A 21172-nucleotide genomic window follows, 5' to 3' on the forward strand; every position below is an offset into this window, starting at 1 on the left:
TTGCATGGAAAGTGCCGGGGCTGGTGGGGCTAGAGGGAGTCACGGAGACAGCGGTCCCTCCGGAAGGCAGATAAGGGTGGGGAGGGAAATATATCCTTGGTAGTGGGGTCAGATTGCAGGTGGCAGAAGTGGCAGAGGATGATGCGTTGAATCCGGAGGTTAATGGGGTGACATGTGAGGACAAGGGGAATTCTGTTTTTGTTTTTATTGAGGGGAGGGGGTGTGAGGGCTGAGGTGTGGGAAACGCAAGAGATGTGGTCGAGGGCGTTTTCAATCACGGTGGGGGGGTGGTAATTGCGGTCCTTGAAAAACGAGGACATTTGGGATGAGTTGTGAAGTAGACATAGGGAGTCTACAAAGGGATAGATATGTTAAGTGAGTGGGCAAAGATCTTGCAAATGAAGTATAATGTGTGAAAATGTGAAATTGTCCATTTTAGCAGAAAGAATTTAAAAAAGCATATTTAAATGGTGAGAGGTTGCAGAACTCTAAGATGCAGAGAGATCTGTGTGTCCCAGGACATGAATAGCAGAGAGTCAGTACGCAGGTACAATAAGTAATCAGGGAAGCTCATAGAATGTTATGCTTTATTGCAAGTGGAATTGAATGGAAGAATGCAATTCAAGTCAGCAATGCACATCTATTTTCCTTACATGTATGTCATATCTAGATGATATCTCTGCAAATGAATAACATTCTTTTTAGAAGATGCATCAAAATGGCTTGCAGTCAGACCCCGCTGTCACATTATCTCCCAAGGAGTTATTGATTAAAATACTCACAATGAAAGACCATAGCCGTGCATTCCTTTTCTGTGAGTAGCATCATTCAGTTGATGCCCTGGATGCAAATACAATTCGCTATCCCTACTGTATAAGTATTACTCCAAGTCCTGTCTCACTGGAATCTTTTGCAGCTCTGAAAATTCATACAACTTCAGCTGCACGGTTCTGAACACAAAGTTTCATCTGGTATATCTAATAAATGCCATATACTGCACAGATAGACAATCTACAAGAGAGCTAGAGATCACATGACTACAGCAATCTAGTCAAAGCATAAGTTCAAATTGCATAGCTCCAAACTAGAAATGGGGGATATGGTTTACAGTACTAATTTAATTCAAATTTTCAAAGTACCTTCGGTTTACAGTGACATCCACAGCCTTTAAGTAAGGTTGTAGACATGCTCACTGAGCTGGTGGGTTTAGTTGCAAACGTTTCATCACCCTGCTAGGTAATATCATCAGTGCGCCTCTGGTGAAGACCGACAAAACATTTGCAACCAAACCCACTGGCTTGGCGAGCAAATCTACAACCTCATCCACAATCCGAGCTACAAATCTTCTCAAACTTTAAGCCTTTAAGTAAATTGCAGCCCAAACATCTTTAATTTTAAATTTTAGATCATAACATATCAGATTTAAGGTGATTATTATTAGGAAAACAGAAATGTGCTAACTGCTGCCATCTGCTGGCCAAAAGAAGATATTGCGCAAAGTCCACAGCTTCCTTGTGCAGGAATACACCTTAAACCCTTTACACTAGGAGCTGAGTGAGCGCAGCCAAAGGTATAAATAGAAAGAAAGAATTGCATTTCTGTCATGCCTCAGGATATTCCAAAGAGCTTCACAAAATTACTAACACTACTGCTGCAGCTATTTGGGGATGGTGCCACTCAGCCCAAACAATTGAATTGCGGGTTCATTTTAAAAGTCCTGGCTTGGCAGAATTTTACGTCAGAGATAACAAGGTGTAGAGCTGGATGAACACAGCAGGCCAAGCAGCATCAGAGGAGCAGGAAAGCTGATGTTTCGGGCCTAGACCCTTCTTCAGTCACGAAGCTCAGGGTAGTAGGAGCTCCTTCTGATTGTTCCCCTCGCAAACTGGGTGGGGTTTCTATCTTACAATGGGATCAGGCTGTATCTAACACTGGGATGGGAGTAGGATGCATCTGATCTTATGATGGCAACCAGGTCATATCTAATTATAAACAAAACACAAAGAACTGGGGATGCTAGAAATCTGAAACAAAAACAGAAATTGATGGAGAAACTCAGCATCTGCAGACAGAGAGCAGAGTTAGTGTTTATTATCCCGTGCCCCTTCTTCAAAAATCCCAACCTGCTGAGTTTCTCCAGCAATTTCTGTTTCATTTCATTTCCTTTTGTTTCACTACGTTTCCAATTCTACCTTGGAACCAGGCAGCATCCAACCCTCCAATCAGACAAGGTCGTATGCAATCCTACAATAGGACCAGCTCATATCCAATCATACAACAGGGACCAGGCCTTATCCAATCCTATGAGATGATGATGATGATGATATATCCAATACCACATTGGGACCAGGCTGAATGAATTGTCAACATTCAGAATGAGACTCATTTAAAACTGATAAGTCTGTTATACATGGTTTGATCATGATAGTAATAATTAGCCTGAACTTTGTTTAACATATTAATTCAGTCTCAAGACCTGGACATCACTGACAAAGCCAGCGTTTATTGTTAGTCCCTGCAGATGTATTCTTAATGTCACAAACTAACTACTTCAGAGGGCGCTTGAAGCTTAATGATTTTGGGGTGGAACTGGACCCACATCATGGCTCAGGCCAGGTGATGGTGTTAGATTTCTTTCCTGAAGTTGGATATTTTTATGTCTAATTTGAAATCTTCAGTCACTTTTACTGAAACCAGCTTTTTACTTCCAGGAATGGTTTAAAAAGTGAGTTCTAATTCTCCAACCACCAGTGGAGGGATTTGAGCTCACGTTCCTGACTTCTGAAAACCTGGTCCCTATCCTGATGCTCACCCAGTTATCCCTGGTGGAAGGGATGACCAGTGGGTAGTGCTGTCTGTCCTGAATAGTTGGTAAGGTACTGGGTGAAAGGGGCCATGGGAGCACCTTCAATGTAAGGACTAGAAGCTGCACCCTCTCCCCCAGCCCACTCTTCCCTTTCCCTCCCAAAGGGAAACTAGGGATGGGCAACAAATATTGACCTTTTCAGCAACACCTACCTCTCCAGATTAGTTGAGTAAAGTAATATATGATTTAAAAAGTGGCCTAAAGTTCTAGGCTTTATCAAGTGATTCATGGATTTTATTTTAAATTCTAACATTTTAGCAAGTTGATAAAAAAAAATACTAATGCAGGCTTGAGCAAGTCTCCTCTCTTTCCTTTCCCATTTTCTTAAGCAAAGCGGCCTCTTTCCTTGTAATGGTCTGTGTCTTGCACACAGGATAAATAAAGCCAGCACTGGTAGACAAATTGATTCCCCAATCCCACTTCCAGCTAGTTTCAACTTATTTTCAGAATGTAGCTTGTTAAGGATGGCTGTTGTGGCACAGCGGTAGTATTCCTACCTCTGAGGCCAGAAGGCCTGGGTTCAAGTCCCAACTGTTTCAGAGGTGGGTAATAACATCACTCAGCAGGTTGACAAGCTTTGCATGTAAATATTTAATTGACTGCATTGGTGATTACAGATGGTAGTTGAAAGGAAAAGTAGAAAGTTAGGGGTTCAATTGAAACACAGGCGATTTAGTGGTGATAGTGAAAAGATGAAAAAATGCCATTGGTGATGGGTAGGGGGGCAGGATGGGAGCTATTTGGTTGTGTATGATAACATTTCTTGATATGAAAAGTGAAAAATTAAAGGTAGGCACTCTTATGGCTTATGGTAATGTCCTACCTTTCGGCCAGGAGGCCTGGGTTCAAGTCTCACCTGTTCTAGAGGTTTGTAAGAACATTTCTGAATGGGGTTGATTTGAAAATATCTTTAAAGTTAAGGAGTAACTTGATTGAAGTTTTTGAGGATATTGTGGTGAATCCTCCTTTTTCTAAGCATTCTTTGTGCTGAAAGCCAATCCATCCTCTTCTGGGAATGACGACATTGCAGTGTTCAGTGGTTTGGAGAGTTTCAACAGTAGTAAAGTGGCAGCATTCAATTCTGCCTGTGATTATTGCAAGGTTTTTAACAGGTCACTCAGGACTGTTCAGTAGTATTCAAAGGAGACAGAACAAGTTATGAAAAAAAGAGGGATGTACCCTTTTTCGAAGAGCTGAACTGCTGCTGTACTGCGATCAAGGCAACTGATCTATGCTGAGTCTGTGTCATTAGGGACCCCATGAGATCAACAACAAGTTGAATAACTCTGTGCAGACTGGGCTCAGGGAAAAGCACAATGAAAGATTTAGATGGACTCAGAGGATACCTGTGAGCAGTAATACCTCAGCGGAGCTGACAGTCTGGTGTTTGAAAAGCTCACAAACAGTATTTGCTTGATGTAACTGAGCAAGGTTAGAGCTCAGCAAAAAGCCTAGGAGTAGGACTGACTCGCTGGGACTAGCTAAATGCTGAAGAGGTGGAGTTAAGCCCATGAGTTAATGCTCAGGGCCCAGGGGGATATAGATGCAGGAAAAGAGGATGACCAGAATGGGAGCAGCCAATTCAGTTGTCCAAAACGGGACTGGGAGGGAGGAAGTTTCAAGACCAAATCAACAGGAGTGAAAAATAATCTCTTGTGAAATCTATTGAGATTGGATGACCCATCATGTCATTGATATTACTGAGTTACTGAGAAATCCATGAGATCTGTCTTGTTTGTATTTACTATTCGCTGTGCTGAGGGATGTTTGATCATAGCATATTACCCATGCTTATCAAGTGTTAATTTTAACTGTTAGAAATCAGTTGTACATGTAGGTTTTATTACAATTCAAATTTAAGAGTAAGTACTGTTGTTTATTCAAAACTGGAATCTTGTGGATTTATTCTTTCAGTACGTCCCCTGAGTCTCATTTGTTGTAGACCTTAAAAAAAGAGTTACTGGACCCTAACAGGATTGTAACATAGAGTTGGTGGTCTTGTTGAAAATCATAATTTGGGGCCTTGTCCAGCATCATAAAAATGTGGAAAGAACTAATAGGACTAATAGAAAAAAAAACTTTTCTGCTGATGGGAGAGTTCAGAAGCTCAAAATCAAAGCCAGGCCATTCAGGAGAGAAGTTAGGAAATACTTCTTCAAGCTACGGGTAGAATTATTGAATGTTCTCCCACAAACAGTAGCTACTAGCTTAAACGTTCAAAGTCTAAGATTGATATGTTTCTCCTTGAAAAAGTAAGAAGCATTTGAAGCTAAGGCAAGTGTTTGGAGTTAAGTCAAAAATCAGCTATGATTGAATTGAAATGTGGAACTGCCTTCAGAGCTGAATGATGGTTCTCCTGTTTCCATTTCCACAGTTCCTCTTGTTGTTCTCACTCTCAATGATTTCTATCTCCTGGTAACGTGCGTGTCCGTTGTGAAGGGTGGGTAGCTCATAAATCGAAGTGTATATTTTGAGCGAGTATTTCTTTGAGTGACCAGTCCAGGCAGTAACCAAGCCTTGGCAAGTCGGGGTGGAACAGTCTGTTCGAAGAGATGGAAATGGAGAAAGTTACTGATCATAAAATTGCAATTGAAAGAAATTTCCAGAGCACATCTTTCACAACCTCAGGCTGTTCCAAATATTCTACAGCCAACAATGTACTTTCCAAGTGTAGTCGCTGATGTGTTGTCAGAAAACACAGCAGCTAATTTGTGCACAGTGAGCTCCCATAAACATTTGAAGCGATAAAAGGCAAGTATGTGTTTGTTAGTGTTGTTACTTGACGGAACAGTGGATAGAAATGTTGATATACGCCAAAAATAGGATCTTTGACACCACTCAAGGGAGATTTAACAAATTATCAGAAGACAGCACCTTCATAGTCCATCATTGTTATGCTGTCCCAATGACAGTACACATTCCCACAACACTGCATCTCTGGAAGTGCAGTGCTCCCTCAATATTGTCATTAAGCTATCATATACAAGCGATTAATCTTTAATTCCACTGACTGATTTAATGACTGAAACATATGTTTGAAAGTAAATATCCTTAAATGAGCCAGGACACTGTCTTTTAAAATGGCTGCAGAGATGGGTGACTTTCAAGAGAGGTCTCTGCATGAAAACAGTAGGTATTTCTGGGCTGTTCTTCTCCAGAGTTTCATATTTGCTGATGTTTAAACTATTTGGGGGGGTTGGGGAGAGGAAAAGTTAGGGCAATTATGAATATTGCTGATGGAAAGGGGTGGGGATGGGAGAGGGGTGAGTTGACATGGTGGGGCTTGGGTTCGGAGGGTGGTAGTGTCCTCCAATCCCAGCTGCAAGAGACCATCTGACCTTGAGTGAGGACAATGAGTGAGGGACGGGGTTTTTCAGGGTGACTGTAGTTACACACTAGTAGGGGAGAAGAACTCCCAATAAGCCACTCTGACAGTGGCAGGGAAACCAATTCCTGAACATTCTGCTGCCACCCAGTGGGAAAATGGAGAAACTGAGGGAATAGGCTGGTGGGAGGAGAGTGAGCATCAGCACAGGTTCACGAATGCATGTGAATTAGAAAGATACATTGAAAGGAAAATATGACTGGACTATGTGTAAAGAGCAGAGAGAGAGAGACACAATTGGATAACTCTCTTTCAAAGACCCAGAACAGGCATTGCGGGCTGAATGGCCCTTTTTATGTGTACTGCTTCTATGATTCACATTGTGGAAGGCTGCACTGGCATTTTTCACTCTTTACAGCAGTGAGGCACTTCTGAGATGTCGGAGAAAAGGAAGATAGCAGGCCTAATGTTTACTGAGGGCAAGAGAAGAGGGAGTTTTGGGAGAGCAACTTAGAGCGGAAGGGCGTGGGGAAGAAGTAGAAGAGAAAAGTGGATGCGGCTTGACTCCTTTCTTCAGTTTCCTGGACTTAAAGTCAATGTCAGAATGGCCACAACTTGAAGGTCCAAGATTGTGTCCTGCTGCATTTGGAGTGTAATTACTTGTTTTTACATGGAATCATAGAGCCATCCAGCACAGAAACAGACCCTTTGGTCCAAGTCGCCCATGCCAACCAGATATCCTAAATTAATCTAGTCCCATTTGCCAACATTTGGCCCATATCCCTCTAAACCCTTCCTATTCATACGCCCATCCAGATGCCTTTTAAATATTGTAATTGTACCGGCCTCCAACACTTCCCCCCCCGTCAGCTCATTCCATACACACCACCCTCTGCGTGAAAAAGTTGCCCCTTAGGTCCCTTTTAAATCTTTCCCCCCTCACCTTAAACCTATGGCCTCTAGTTTTGGACCACCTGTCCTGGAAAAAAGACCTTGGCTATTCACCCTATCAATGCCCCTCATGATTTTATGAACCTCTATAAGGTCACCTCTCAGCCTTCAACACTCCAGGGAAAATAGCCTCAATCTATTCAGCCTCTCCCTACAGCTCAAACTCTCCAACCCCAGCAACATTCTTGCAAAATATTTTCTGAACCCTTTCAAGTTTGACAACATCCTTCCCATAGCAGGGAGACAAGAATTGCACATGGTATTCCAAAAGTGGCCTAACCAATGTCCTGTACAGCTGCAACATGGCCTCCCAACTCCTATACTCAATGCACTGACCAGTAAAGGCAAGCATACCCAACGCCTCTTCACTACCCTGTCTACCTGTGACTCCACTTTCAAGGAACTAAGAACCTGCACCCCAAGGTCTCTTTGTTCAGCCACACTCCCCAGGACTTTACCATTAACTGTATAAGCCCCACCCTGATTTGCCTTTCCAAAATGCAGCACCTCACATTTATCTGAATTAAACTCCATCACCCCATTGGCCCATTTGATCAAGATCCCATTGTACTCTGAGGTAACATTCTTCGTTGACCACTACACCACCAATTTTGGTGTCATCTGCAAACTTACTAACCATACCTCCGACATTCATATCCAAATAATTTATATAAATGACGAAAAGCAGTGGACCCAGCACCGATCCTTGCAGCTCATCACTGGCTCCAAACTTTCGATGTTCATTTACCTATCCAAATGTCTTTCAACCATTGTAACTAAACCAGCACCCACCACTTCCTCTGGAAGTTCATCCATACATGAATCACTCTTTGTGTAAAAGAAATTGCCCCCATGTATTTTTTTAAATAATTCTCCTCTCACATTGAAAATATACCCCCTAGTCTTGAAATCCCCCATTCTAGGGAAAAGACACCTGCCATTCACCTTATCTATACCCCTCTTGATTTTATAAACCTCTATAAGGTCACCCCTCAATCTCCTACGCTCCAGTGAGTCAAGTCCTAGTGTATCCGGCCTCTCCTTTTAACTCAAATCCTCCATTCTCGGAAACGTCCTAGTAAATCTTTTCTGAATCCTCTTCTGCTTAATAATGTCCTTCCTATAACAGGGCGACCAGAAATGTTCTCAGGAATGTTCTTGAGTCACCGGATTTTTCAGAAGCTGTTGGTCAGGAGGTGCCAGCTATTGCGATGTCCTGTATGTTAATGCCATATGCCTACTGTAATTCCCAAATACCCAGTCTCTATGGTTGACTTACAGTTAAATTTAGTTCCTCGGTGTGACTCAATCGTCTGGACATTTGAATTGGTGACTGCAGTCTGGAAGAATCAGGAGTAACTAAACAAGGGGCAGACAGAGGAATTAACATCAATCTAATAAAGACAAGCTCATTGTACATTGTCCTAGCAGGTAAAACACTGCCCATGTCCTTGGCTAAGTGGATGACATTCTCATCTCAGAATCGAAAAGTCCTATTTCTGTCCAGTACTGAGGATGGGGTGCTGCACTATCAGAGCAGCTGTCCTTTAGATGAGACAGCAAACTGAGGTATCATGCCCTCTCACAGCCATTACTTGTAAAGCAGAGGAGGTCTGTCCAGGGCAATATTTATCTTTCTATCAGTATAAATTAAAACAGATGATTGTTATTGTTTCACTGCTGTTTTAGGAAGCTGCCCATTCACAAACGGGCTGTAATGTTTCTCATCTGATCACACTGACTGTATTTCAAAGACTGTAAAGTACTTTGGGGCATCCTGTGGTTCTCAGGGTGGAATTGTGATCACTTTACATCTTGACTCAGAGGTAGGCATACTACCCACTCTCACAGAGTCTTACTGTGAAGAAGGTTGCTATTCAGCCCATCATGTCTGTCTGTGCTGGCTCTCCAAACGAGCATCTTATCTAGTGCCGTTTTCCTGCCTTCCTCCCCTAATCCTCCACATTGTTGCTTTTCAAATAACCATCCAATTCTCTTTTGAACAACTGAAACTGTCTCCACAATATAAGTTCTAAGAAAGGGTCACCGGACCCAAAACGTTAACTCTGTTTTTTCCTTCACAGATGCTGCCAGACCTGCTGAGCTTTTCCAGCAACTTTGTTTTTGTTCCTGATTCACAGCATCCACAGTTCTTTTGGTTTTTATCCACCACAAAATAATGCATTCCAGACTGTAATCACTCCCTGCATGAAAAAGCTTTCCTCATAGCATTTTTGTTTCTCCTACTGGTCACTTTAAACCTGTGCCCTCCCATTTTCAAACTTTCCATGAGTGTGAACATTTTCACCCTAATCTCTCTGCCCAAGAAGCCAAGACTTGGTCTTGTACAGCTGACACACAGTGAAGGGGTAGGTGGATTGAGGTGTTGTGACAAAATCACCAGGATTAAGGTCATACCATCTGTATGAGCTATGCCCAACTGGAAAATGGGACTGCAGTCTGCTCAACATGTGTGGAAAAGGGGGAGTGAAAGATTACAAGGAAAACACACACAGATGAAACTGAATGGCTGAAGGGTTTCTGCATGTAATGATCTGACTTACCTGGTAAGGAATCCGAAGGCAGAGATATGAGACTGGACTGTAAATAGGAATTAATTTCTGTCTCTCCGAAGCTAAGAGAACACAAGCTGCTGTGTTCTGTGAGGCTGGAGGTGTTCGATTGGGGACGCATACTGTTCGAGGAAAAGTGAGCAGAAATACTTCGCCTAGGATAAGACATAAAAAGATTAATGTCAACCTAGATTTACCGGAATGATAGATGGACCAGAAGAATTACAGTATGAGATTACACAGACTCAGGTTATATTCCTGGAATTAAGAAAATTAGTGGATGATTTGATCAAAGTTTTCAGCATAATAGAGGAACAATTGATTAAATAGAAAGAAGCAATTTGTGCTGTTTGGTTGTTTTGGATTAAAGGCACAGTCTAAACATTAAGGCCATGTCTTATGAGAATGACATTAAGAAACACTTCTACACGGGGAGGATGGTTAGCGATTAAAATTCTCTTCTGCAAATGGAAATTAATATTTAACTAATTCGTAAATGGAAATCTGAGATTGATAGACTTTTATTATCCAAATATATTTAGGGCTACGGGATGAAACTGGATTCATAGAGTGAAGTTGCAGATCAGCCATAATCTCATTGAATGACTGAATGCTGGCAGCTGGTGAATAAGAGAATTTTAATTTTTTTCTCTAAAACTTGCTTGCTGTTAGCATTTTAATTGAAGTCTACAGTTTAGGTCCCAGCCCTAAGCGGAATTGTAACAAGAGCTTAGTAAATTAAAAAAGCAACTGAAACCAATTCATCTGACAAGGTCTGAAAGGCTTGTTACAAAAAAAAGGTTAAATTTTAAAAAAAGCAGACTCGGAGGGGCTCTTGTGGTGCAGTGTTAGTGTCCTGAAAAGAGAAAGGACTGTGGTAGGAGTATATGCCAATTTAGTCCTTGAATGCAACTCGCAGTAAAGTACATGGGTTTTTCTGGCATAGTAGCAGTGTGCCTACATCTGAGCCAGAAGATCATTGAGATTTTTAAAAATCTGCAATAGTCCACTGGCATTTGACTGAGAAATGGGAATAGGTACTCCTTTGCTTTTGCTTTTTCTAATGATTTCTCCTTCCAGGATTGGTACTTCCTCTGCTAAAGGAGAAAAAGCAAGTTACCTGGCGAGCATCTGGTATGTGATTAATGTTAATTCTATTTCCAATGTCTAAACTAGTCAACTGGTGATAAGGTTAATAAGACATATGAAAAGCAAAACATTAATTCTGTTTTCTCTCCACAGATGGTTCCAGATCTGCGGAGATTTTCTAGCAATTTCTGGTTTTGTGTCTGATTTCTAGCATCTGCAGTTCTTTGGGATTTTTTTTTTTAAAGATATTTACAGGTTAAGTGAGTGAGCAAAGACAAATGGGCTAAAATGTGAAATTGTCCATTTTGGAACAATAATAAAATGGAGGCATATTTTCTACATGATAAGAGGCTGCGAGTTTTGAGATGTAGGGAGAATCTGGTTGTCCTATTGCATGAATTCAAAAGGCTAATCTGCAGCTACAGCAAATAATTAGGAAAGCTAATGGTTAGTGGTTATTGCAAGAGGAATTTTACAAAAGTACAAAGGTTATGCTTCAGTTACGGAGGGCATTGTTGAGACCACACTGAATACTGTGTATGATTTTGGCCACTTTATTTAAGCATGGATTAAAAAAAAAGCAATGGAAGCTGATCGGAGAGGTTTCCCAGATTAATACCCGGAGTCAATGGGTTATCTAATGAGGCAAATTAGACAGGCTCGGCTTGTATCTGCTGGAGTTTAGAAGACCAAAAGGCAATTTGATTCAAACATAAATGTATCGGATCCTGAGAGATTTTAATGTATATTTAGAGAGGCTGCTTTCTCCTCTTCTTGTGAAAGAACCTAGAACTAAGAGTCACTTTAGTTGAAAATAGGGGGCCATTCATGTAGAGATAAGCTGAAAAGGTTTTTTTCAGGGAGGGTTGTGAGTCTTTGGAATTCTTTCTGTGAAAGCGGGATCGAAGCAGAGTCTTCCAATATTTTGAAGGTAGAAATAGATAGATTCTTGGTAAGCCAAGGGGGTGAAAGGTTAATGGAGGAAGGCAAGAATATGGATTTGAGGTGGGGTTCTTCTGTAATGGCACAAAGTCTGTCCAGCTGTTTCTCTGTGTATCAGATGGAATGATCACTTCAGGCCTGGGAGCCCAAGCTGCTTCCTCATGTTCCTATTTTTTTCTGCTCACTGTGATATGTAAAGTGCAGGCCTCAGATCAGTGGGAGGGTTATATTCTTCATTTTTTGGCATACACAGATGATCTGATTCAGGCAGAACAGTCTCCAAATCCACTGATGACTCCAAACAGGATACGTGAGAGAAACCTACGGATGACAATAGATGGATTGGGAAATGGGAGCAGACGAGTAGCAGAAGCGGGTTAATATGGAGGTATGTGAGGAAAGTAGACTTTGGGAAAATAAACAGACAAGGATTGGAAGTGAACACCAAATCAAGAGATAACAAAGGGTGAGGATATAACACAGACACCCTTTAAATAAATACAGAAATTCATTGAAGGTTGAGCAGTGAGATAAAGTTAGCAGAAGGTCAATAACAGTTTGATAAAGGGGAAGTGCAAAGAAATATTGATAATTTTGTACAAATATCAATTTAACCACATTTAAGGACAGTTTCATGTCTAATTTTAGAAAGGTCACTATGGTCATAGAAAGCAGTGAGTGTAGATTCACTAGGATGTAACCAAGAAGGGAATCTAGTGTTATCAGGAGAGATTAGAATATTGAGTGTTTTAACTGGAGCACAGAGGTAAAATGAAATCTTAGAGATTTTTAAAATTATATCATGTCTTGAATAGAGAAAGAACATCCCTTCTAGTTGGGGAATCAGTGATGAGGTGGCGTTGATTAAAAATTTGCAAAGAGAACCTGAAGAGAGATTTAGAACAATGTGTGTTCACAAAGGCTTATTGATGCAGGGACAGCTTCACGGCAAGAGGTTGAAATAAATCTCTTATGTGGAAAACTGAATAAGTCTATGAAAGCCAAGAATACATGTAAATGGGAAGAAAGCTGGCAGTGGGATTAGTTTAGGATTGATCTAGAAGTGTGGGGAGAGAGCAGGATAGTGGGATTGGTTTGAAGGATTATTCTAGTTACCAGCCAACTCAGATGCAATTGGCTGATGGGCTGTTTCAGTACAACTCATCTAACCCCAGCATCTAACTATTTGTTGAATTCCAGCTACAAATACAGCTAAGGGCCCTTTGAAATAACCTTGTGCTGTTACCTCTTCTGTAATGGCACAAAGTCTGTCCAGCTGTTTCTCCGTGTATCAGATGGAATGATCATTTCAGGACTGGGCGCCCAAGCTGCTTCCTGCTTGCACTGTTTCAATGGGGTCACTGTTTGAGATATTGGCTGTTTTTTCAGCAGCACAGGGGCCCAGTCTTCTGAGGCATCATCATTCACATCAAACGAGTTGGCAGCAGCTGAGAATCTGTGCAAGGGGACGTACCAAGCGATAGGCTGCAAAAGGTCAGAATATAGCCATTAACATTCAACTTCAGCAAATATCCACAACTGCATAATTCACAATCCCGTTTGTGTGGCACATCTGCTCATTACAGGACAGAGCCACACCTTTGGGATATTTCTTCGGGTTATTAAGGTGATCACTGTTTGTTCTAACAATTGGACTTCAATCCCCTTTAATCTGGTCTGTACCTTCGTCTTGTTATTATTTAGTCATACAGTAGCTTTACTGAGTGACTGCAGCAGAGAATCTTAACTCAGCAACATCTGAGATGGATTCCATTATGTGCCGTGAATTGTCCCTTTTTCTTCTGTAGAACTGAGGAAAATGTTTCATTTGAACTCCCTCTTGGAGGTAGTTCCAGGATTTTGACCCAGCAACACTGAAGGAATGGCAATATATTTCCAAGTCAGGATGGTGAGTGGCTCGGAGGGGAACTTGCAGGTGCTGGTGTTTCCATGTGTCTGCTCCCCTTGGTTCTCTACATGGTAGTGGCTGTGGATTTAAAAGGAGATTTGCTGAATTTCTGCACTATATCTTGTGAACGGTATGCCCTGCTACTACTGAGCATCAGGAATGGAGGGAGAGAATGTTTGTGGATGTAGTGCCAATCATACAGCTGCTTTGTCCTGGATGGTGTCAAGCTTCTTGAGTGTTGCTGGAGCTGCACTCTTTTGAGCAGGTGGGGAGAATTCCATCCACACCTGATTTGAGCTTGTATCTGATAGACAAGTTTTGGGGAGTTATTTGCTGCAGAATTCCTAGCCTCTGACCTAGTCTTGTAGTCACAATGTTTATATGGCTAGTCCACTTCAGCTTCTGGTCAATGGTAACCCCAGGATGTTGATCTTGGGGGAATTCACTGATGGTGGTGCCAATAAATGTCAAAGGGCGATGGTTAGATTCTCTTTTTTTGAAGATGGTCATCGCTGGTGTGACATGAATGTTACTTGCCATGTATCAGCTGGATGTTGTCCAGCCCTTGCTGCTTCACTATCTGTGGATGCTGCAAATAGTGCTGAATAATGTGCGGTCATCAGTGAACATCCCCTCTCTTATGATGGAGGGAATGTCATTGGTGAAGCAGCTGAAGATTTTTGGGCCTAGGATACCACCCTGAGGAACTCCTGCAGAGATCCCTGGAGCTGAGATGACTGACCCCCAACATTCCTGAGTCCAGTTTTGCTTGGGCTCCTGGTAAAATTTTGATTCATCAAAAATATGAAATTAAAAGTTAGTCTAATGGTGACCTTCTGTAATTATTGTTGATTGTTGTAAAAACCCATCTGATTCACTTAAGTCCTTTGGGGAAGAAAATCTACCCTCCTTACATGGTCCAGCCGACATGTGAGTCCATGCCCACAGTATTCTTAATTGCCTCCTGAAATGGCCCAGAAAACCAATCAGTTTTAGGGCGAAAACAAAGTTGCTGGAGAAGCTCAGCAGGTCTGGCAGCATCTGTGAAGGAGAAAACAGAGTTAACGTTTCAGTGACCCTTCCTCAGAACTCAGAACAGAGTTTTAGGGCAACTAGAGGTGGGCAAGAAATGTGAGCTTCATCAATGAAACCCAAATCCCATTCAAAAATACAAAAAATCTGAACATATCAGGAGCAGGTGAGTGGATGGCTGGAGAGCCATGTGCTAGATTTAATGAACACTTCCTACCTCCAGACTCACTGTCTGGAGAATGTAAAATCCAGCTCATTGGGAAACAATTGACAAGGTTTGAGAGTCTCTGCCCATTATGGAACATACTCCTCAATTCACTACCCTCTTTTATTTTACCTGACCATTTGAATTGCAAAGAGCTGTGGTACATTCTGGTCCACTCCAGAATCGGTGCTGTTCTTGCCACACGAGGTCAGATGGAAGCCTTTGGGAGATGTCAGCTACTGCAGCCCAAATCTACTTGGGGGGATAAAACAAAAGGAAGTAAACCAGGGGGGAGAACATTTCCTTCTGGCTCATAATAAATCCTTTTGTAGGGGGCTGTATGATTTGCTTCTGAGTTCCCTATCACTGTGCTGAAAGGGTCACGGTATAGTAACGATAAGAACTTTATAGTACCCTTCACATCCTCCGTACATCCCAAAACAGTTGACAGCCAATGAAATCTGCTTTTTAAAGTATTGTCACTGTTGTAATGTACAGAAACATGACAGCTGAGTTATGCAAAGCAAGATCCCACAAACAATTCTTTTATCAGCAAAAATGACCATGAAACTTTGACCAGATTGTTGTAGAAACTAACAGTTTCACTCGTCTTTTACGAAAGGAAACCTGCCATCCTTACTCTGGCAGGGATTATATGTGACTCCAGACCTATAGCAGTGATTATGAACTGTCTTCTGAGGTGGCCAAATGAGCCACTCTATTATATTATCCCTTTCTTGGGGTAAGGAGAGATGGGCAATAAATGCTGGCTTGCCCAAAGTGCTCACATCCTGAGTATCAATGCTTGAGATCCTTTCAAGGTGGTCTAGGTGTATAATATATTATCATCATTTGAAAATTGAATTTTAAAGTAAACTACATTTATGGTTTCAGTTCTACTACTTTTGTTGAAAGGTCATAAAATCATTTTGGATCAGTGAACTGAAGATATCATTTCTAAGAAAGCATGTGACCTCAGCTTCGTGCATAATAAGATACCTGCAATATTAATTGATGATGTGTTTACAAAGTTGGACTTCATTGTCAGATAGGGAAAACAGATCGGGGCAATTTTTTTCTAAATTAAAAGAATCCAGTTTTCAGATCAGAAGCCATTTAATCCAAGCAGAGAAGTTTTATTTTGTGAAGTCTCAAAGCTGTGAGCATTTGTATAGAAGCTTAAAGCTGAAATGAGATTTTGGCCATCCAATCTGGAAAGTGTCTGTTAAAGAAGGAATTAAGGAGGTAAGACTGGATTCAAGCTTTACTGGGATTGAATGAAGGATAGTTCTATGAAAAGGATTGAAATAGCATTTTGCAGTTTGTTAAGTCCTTCTAACCTGTCTTATATAGAGAGAGGTTTGTTTGTTTTCATCCTGTGTAGTAAATTTGTGTTCTTGTTATTACAATAATTTCAGTGACTAACTGCTACAGTGTCCAACTGCAAAAATTGAACTTATGATTTGTCAATCACTGCAGATGCTGCAGTCAGAGATAACAAAGTGTGGAGCTGGAGGAGCACAGCAGGGCAGGCAGCGACAGAGGAGCAGGAAAGCTGACATTTCGGGTCAGGACAAATCTTCTGAAATGGGGAGGGAGAGGGGAGCTGAGAAATAAATAGAGAGAGGAAGGGTGGGGCTGGTCCGTCCTGGGCCCTCTCCAGTGTCACAATGACACCACCCGCACACTGGAGGAGCAGCACCTCATTTTCTGCCTCCGGAGCCTACAGCCCAATAGCCTAAACATGGATTTTACCAGTTTCAAAATCTCCCCACCCCGGCCTCATCCCACAACCAACCCTCCCTCTCATCCTTGCCTCCTTGACCTGACACAATGTGTCCATCTTCTCTCCCGCCTATCTGCTCCTCCCACCTCATTGACGAAACCCCACCACTGCCTACCTGCACTCACCTATCACCTTCCCACCTAACTTCCCCAGCCCCACCCCTTCTCTCTCTATTTATTTCAGAGCTCCCTTCATACCCCACCACCATTTCTGAAGAAGCGTCCTGACCCAAAACGTCAGCTTTCCTGCTCTTCTGATGTTGCCTGGCCTGCTGTGTCCCTCCAGCTCCACACTGTGTTATCTCTTATTTATGATTTATCAAGCCAGGTTTCACTCTGCATTCCCATTAGCTGGGATCATAATTGCAGAAAGGGGCAGAATTAATTGCCCAACTTTCACTGGTTAGACATTGTGTAGTGTCGACAGGCCTGAGTGGAGGTGAATAGCAGGTTTTTGACCCAGTGCTGAATCTAGGATTTAAACTTTCCTTCCTTCTCTTTTCTGATCATTTTGGTACTTTAGAAAAAGAGTGAAAACTTTCACATAACTGGAGGGGGGAGGCACAGACAGATCCTAGCAATGTCAGGAGAAGCTGTAGTGTCAGACAGAGTAATAACATACAGACAGTAGAAACAGATGCTGATGGTAGTGATATGCTATTGATGCCATTACCTTGAGGCATTGCTGTGCTGGAAGCCGTGAGTGTTGTGGGAAGCGGTATAAGGAGATTGGATAAGCACCAACTCTCTGTTGCAAAGTGCAGCCACTGAGATCTATGTTCTTGTCATAGGATGTGTTGAACAGTTGAACAAAACAGCCTTTGGAATCCACCTGCTGTATCTTCACAGAGTTAGTTGCTCTAGAACAAAGGGAGAAAGACAACTATGATTGATCTGAGTTTGTGAAATGAATGTAGATTTTACATGCTACTGAAGGACTGTTTGGCACTGACCACTTAGTCTGTTGGTCAAGACTGGGAAGGCTATATAAATGCTTAGCACTCCGTGCTCAGATAAAGGCCTACCAGTTCTAATTCAGTTGCAGGGTTTCAATGTTTCAATAATGCAGGGAAGTAGATAATGTGGTCCAACTAATCTGTGTGCTGTTTGTATCTCATGCAACAGCAGAGACTTTCTAATGTTTACAGCACAGGAAGTTACTTTGCCCAATGTTACTGTACTGATCCTCTGCAAGAGAGACCTGGTCCCACTCCCCCGCCTTTTTCTGTCGGCTTGCAAATTATTTGTCTTCAGATAATTATCCAAAACTCTTTTGAAAGCCACATTTGAATATCCCTCCATCACATCCTCAGGCAGTACACTCCAGATCCTAATCACTGGCTACGTAATATGTTTCCATCAACTGCCATCTATCACTTTCATAATTTCAAAGGCATTCATAAGGTTATCTTCAATTTTCACTTTTCTAAAGAAGAAAACTGTAATCTGTTTAATCTTTCCTGAAAATTATAACCTTAGAGTTCTAGTAGTTCTTGTAAGTCTGTTTTGCATCCTCTCTAGCATCACTATAGTTGTTTCCTGTCAGATTGATCCCAGGTATATGGAGTTGGAAACTGTGCAAGCTTCTCAAAGTACCACACACAGACTCTCTCTCACACACAGGCACGCTCACGCACAGAAACACACACATAATAGATATCAGTCCAAGTTCATTATCATCATCACAGGACTGGATAGTGAAGTGGGCATCTCTTAATTTCTCTTGAGATTACATGTGAAATCAACAGCCTCCAGTTTTGAAAAAAATAGTCGGGACAAGAAACAGTAAGAAACTATCGTTAGCAGGCTTAGCAAAGTGTCAGATATTTGATCGTTTTATTTCTAAGCAAGCATTATGCATGAACACTTCTTTTAGAATAGTTCTTTGTATTGATACATTATCGCTTGCTGCTGCTTATCTTTGAACATATTATTTGATAGTTTGTAACTTAACGCATGCTGTGATGGAGCTTATTGTTGGGAGGTAATGAATTAGAATTAGCCTTTATTGTCACATATACTTAATGAGTACAGTGAAAAGTTTATACGTCACCACTTACAGTGCCGACTTTGGTACAAGGTACCTAGGTACAGCTTCTTTAGTTACAAGACTTTAGATGATAGAGAAATAAAATGTCCAGCATTGCAGAGATAAGAGTTCAGAACAGCAGACCATGCTGGAACCTAGCTTTCAGTCCACACCAGACCCTGCTCCAGACCATGCTGGGCTTCCCTTTGAGGATCATGAGGCTGGGCAATCACTTCAGACTGCCATGCCGGGCCAAGGGTGCCACACCAGGACGTTGCTACGCCAGGCTGGTAGATTGCCACACCAGGCTGGTAGGTCGCCATGCCAGGAAGCCACTGGGCCAGGCTGGGAGTCTTCGCCGGAGGGCTCGGAGTCGTCACTGGATATCAGGAATTGTTGGAGAGAATAAAAAATTAAAGAACTATGAGCAAGAAAAGAAGAAGAACGGGCAGAGTAGACAAGCTTCAGCTAGAGTGTCCCACTCTGCCGCCATCTTGAGAATATGAGACGGCCTGTCCATCAAAGGCAGGACAGCAGAATGCTAAAGGATGCAACAATGGTGGGGCAGGAGAACAGTGGGGTGCTGACCAATCACGGGATTGGAAAGCGCTGGTGAGCACACCAGTGGCAGGGCGGGACAGCACTGGTGGTTTCACCAATGGCAGGACAGGACAGCACTGGTGGATGCGCCAATGGCAGGGCGGGAGAGCGATGGTGGATGTGCCAATGGCAGGGCAGGACAGCACTGGTGGTTGCACCAATGGCAGGGCAGGACAGCACTGGTGGTTGCACCAATGGCAGGGCCGGAGAGCGATGGTGGATGCGCCAATGGCAGGGCGGGAGAGCGATGGTGGATGCGCCAATGGTGGGGCCAGCAGCACAGTTGATGGAAGTTGGTAAGATGAATTTCTGACAGACCCATCCCTTGGCTTTACTCCTGCTGATACCTGGATATTGCTGGGTTCCCATTTGGAGTCAGATCTGAAGAGTCCCAATTCTTCTCTGTTGACGGCTTCTGGGTGATTTGTGAATCTGTTAAAACAGGCAGATGTTTACTGCAGTGAGGGTATGGAGAATAACAAACTCTGATTCCCCGTGCACAGCTCGAGAAAACGCTGGGCAATATCTTTAAGACCCATTCACTATTTGTTAAACAGCCATATCTTTCCTCAGGTTATTGTCTGTGCTGTGAGGTGAGTAGAGCCAGCATTTCATACCTCACTGACCCTCTTTAAGACATTGAATGCTGGCAAGCTGTTAAATCAAGGAGGCTCCAGACCCAGCTGATCACATTTAATATACACAGATTGTAAATCATGCCTGTTCTTTCTCTCTTTTAGTTTTGGGCATTAAGGTGTCGGTCAACAATGTGGCAGTGACTCAGCATCAAGCAGTGATCAAACTGGAGGACACAGTCCCACACAATGTTTGCCAGACCCTATAACCATTGTCTCTAACTGAACAAAATTAGACAATCCATAACCAGGAAACATAACCAGCCAAAAGTGAATTCAGAAGAAGTTTCTTGGTGCAAGGAATGCAAGAATGTAGGACTTTCCAACATAAAGAATAGCTGGGAAACAGCAGAGATACACTTAGAGGAAAGTGGATTAAACACATGAAGGAGAAAGGAATGGTAAGATATGTTGAGATGAAAGGAATTGGATGGAGGCTGATGTAAAGTGTAGACATCACCACAGAATTGTCAGGCCACATGGCCTACTTCTGTGCAGTAAACACAATACAATTCTATATAATTCTGAGGGTACAAATTAGTGTCCACAAATTCAAACAGAACTCAAAAGCTGAAGTGGATATTTTACACATACCTTGCAGCTTTTTGCCCTGGACGGGTACAGAGGCTGGTGGACAGAGTGTAGGTTCAAATATTTCCATTTCAGAGTCCTGGGCAGTCCTTAACACCTTCCCCTGGTTCCCCTCCTGCTTCTGAAAGTACGGCCTTCCTCCATTGGATTCTATCTGTATTTCAGAACAATCTTCCTCCAAGCCTCTCCCAAACCAACCAGCCAATTCTTCATGTAATCTTAATTCATAGAAAGGAAGGGAATGTTAGCAACTTCTTTAGAGACTGCCTGACTGATAATCAAAGAATGTTCAAGCTCACTAATTGTGTCCCAGACGGTGTTGATTAAATCCTGCTTCTTTGAATGGTAATTGTGGTGTTGTCAGCAGTAGCTCGGTGTGTAACATTCTTGTTTCTGAGTCATAGATCTTCGGATTCAAGTTCCATTCCCAAATAATTAAGAATGTAAATCATCCTGAAATTCCCCGTGCATTGAAAGATTCATACTGAGGTTGCGGGGCGCTTACCAAGGAGGTGCTGCACTGTTGTGGGGCCCTTACTGAGGAGGTGCTGCACTGTTGCGGGGCCCTTACGGAAGAGGTGCTGCACTGGTGTGGGGCCCTTACTGAGGAGGTGCTGCACTGTTGCGGGGCTCTTACGGA

The 21172-nt window shown here is 42.4% G+C and overlaps 1 protein-coding gene across 1 annotated transcript in view; it reads right to left on the reverse strand.

Annotated features, from left to right (window-relative positions):
• Positions 1-2801: 2801 nt before the first annotated feature.
• The window catches only part of LOC125485204 (lamin tail domain-containing protein 2-like), a 22144-nt gene continuing 3773 nt past the window's right edge, over positions 2802-21172 (reverse strand). Inside the window, exons 3-10 of the mRNA XM_048606839.1 lie at positions 20536-20750; positions 19654-19738; positions 17351-17537; positions 15025-15144; positions 12993-13231; positions 9707-9870; positions 8422-8501; positions 2802-5406 (exon numbers count right to left, since the gene is read on the reverse strand). Coding sequence (XP_048462796.1) covers positions 5272-5406; positions 8422-8501; positions 9707-9870; positions 12993-13231; positions 15025-15144; positions 17351-17537; positions 19654-19738; positions 20536-20750 — 1225 coding nt within the window. The 3' untranslated portion in view covers positions 2802-5271. The remainder of the gene's footprint in view (positions 5407-8421; positions 8502-9706; positions 9871-12992; positions 13232-15024; positions 15145-17350; positions 17538-19653; positions 19739-20535; positions 20751-21172) is intronic.

Source organism: Rhincodon typus, chromosome 17 (assembly GCF_021869965.1).
Source record: "Rhincodon typus isolate 14 chromosome 17, sRhiTyp1.1, whole genome shotgun sequence".
Lineage (NCBI taxonomy): Eukaryota > Metazoa > Chordata > Chondrichthyes > Orectolobiformes > Rhincodontidae > Rhincodon > Rhincodon typus.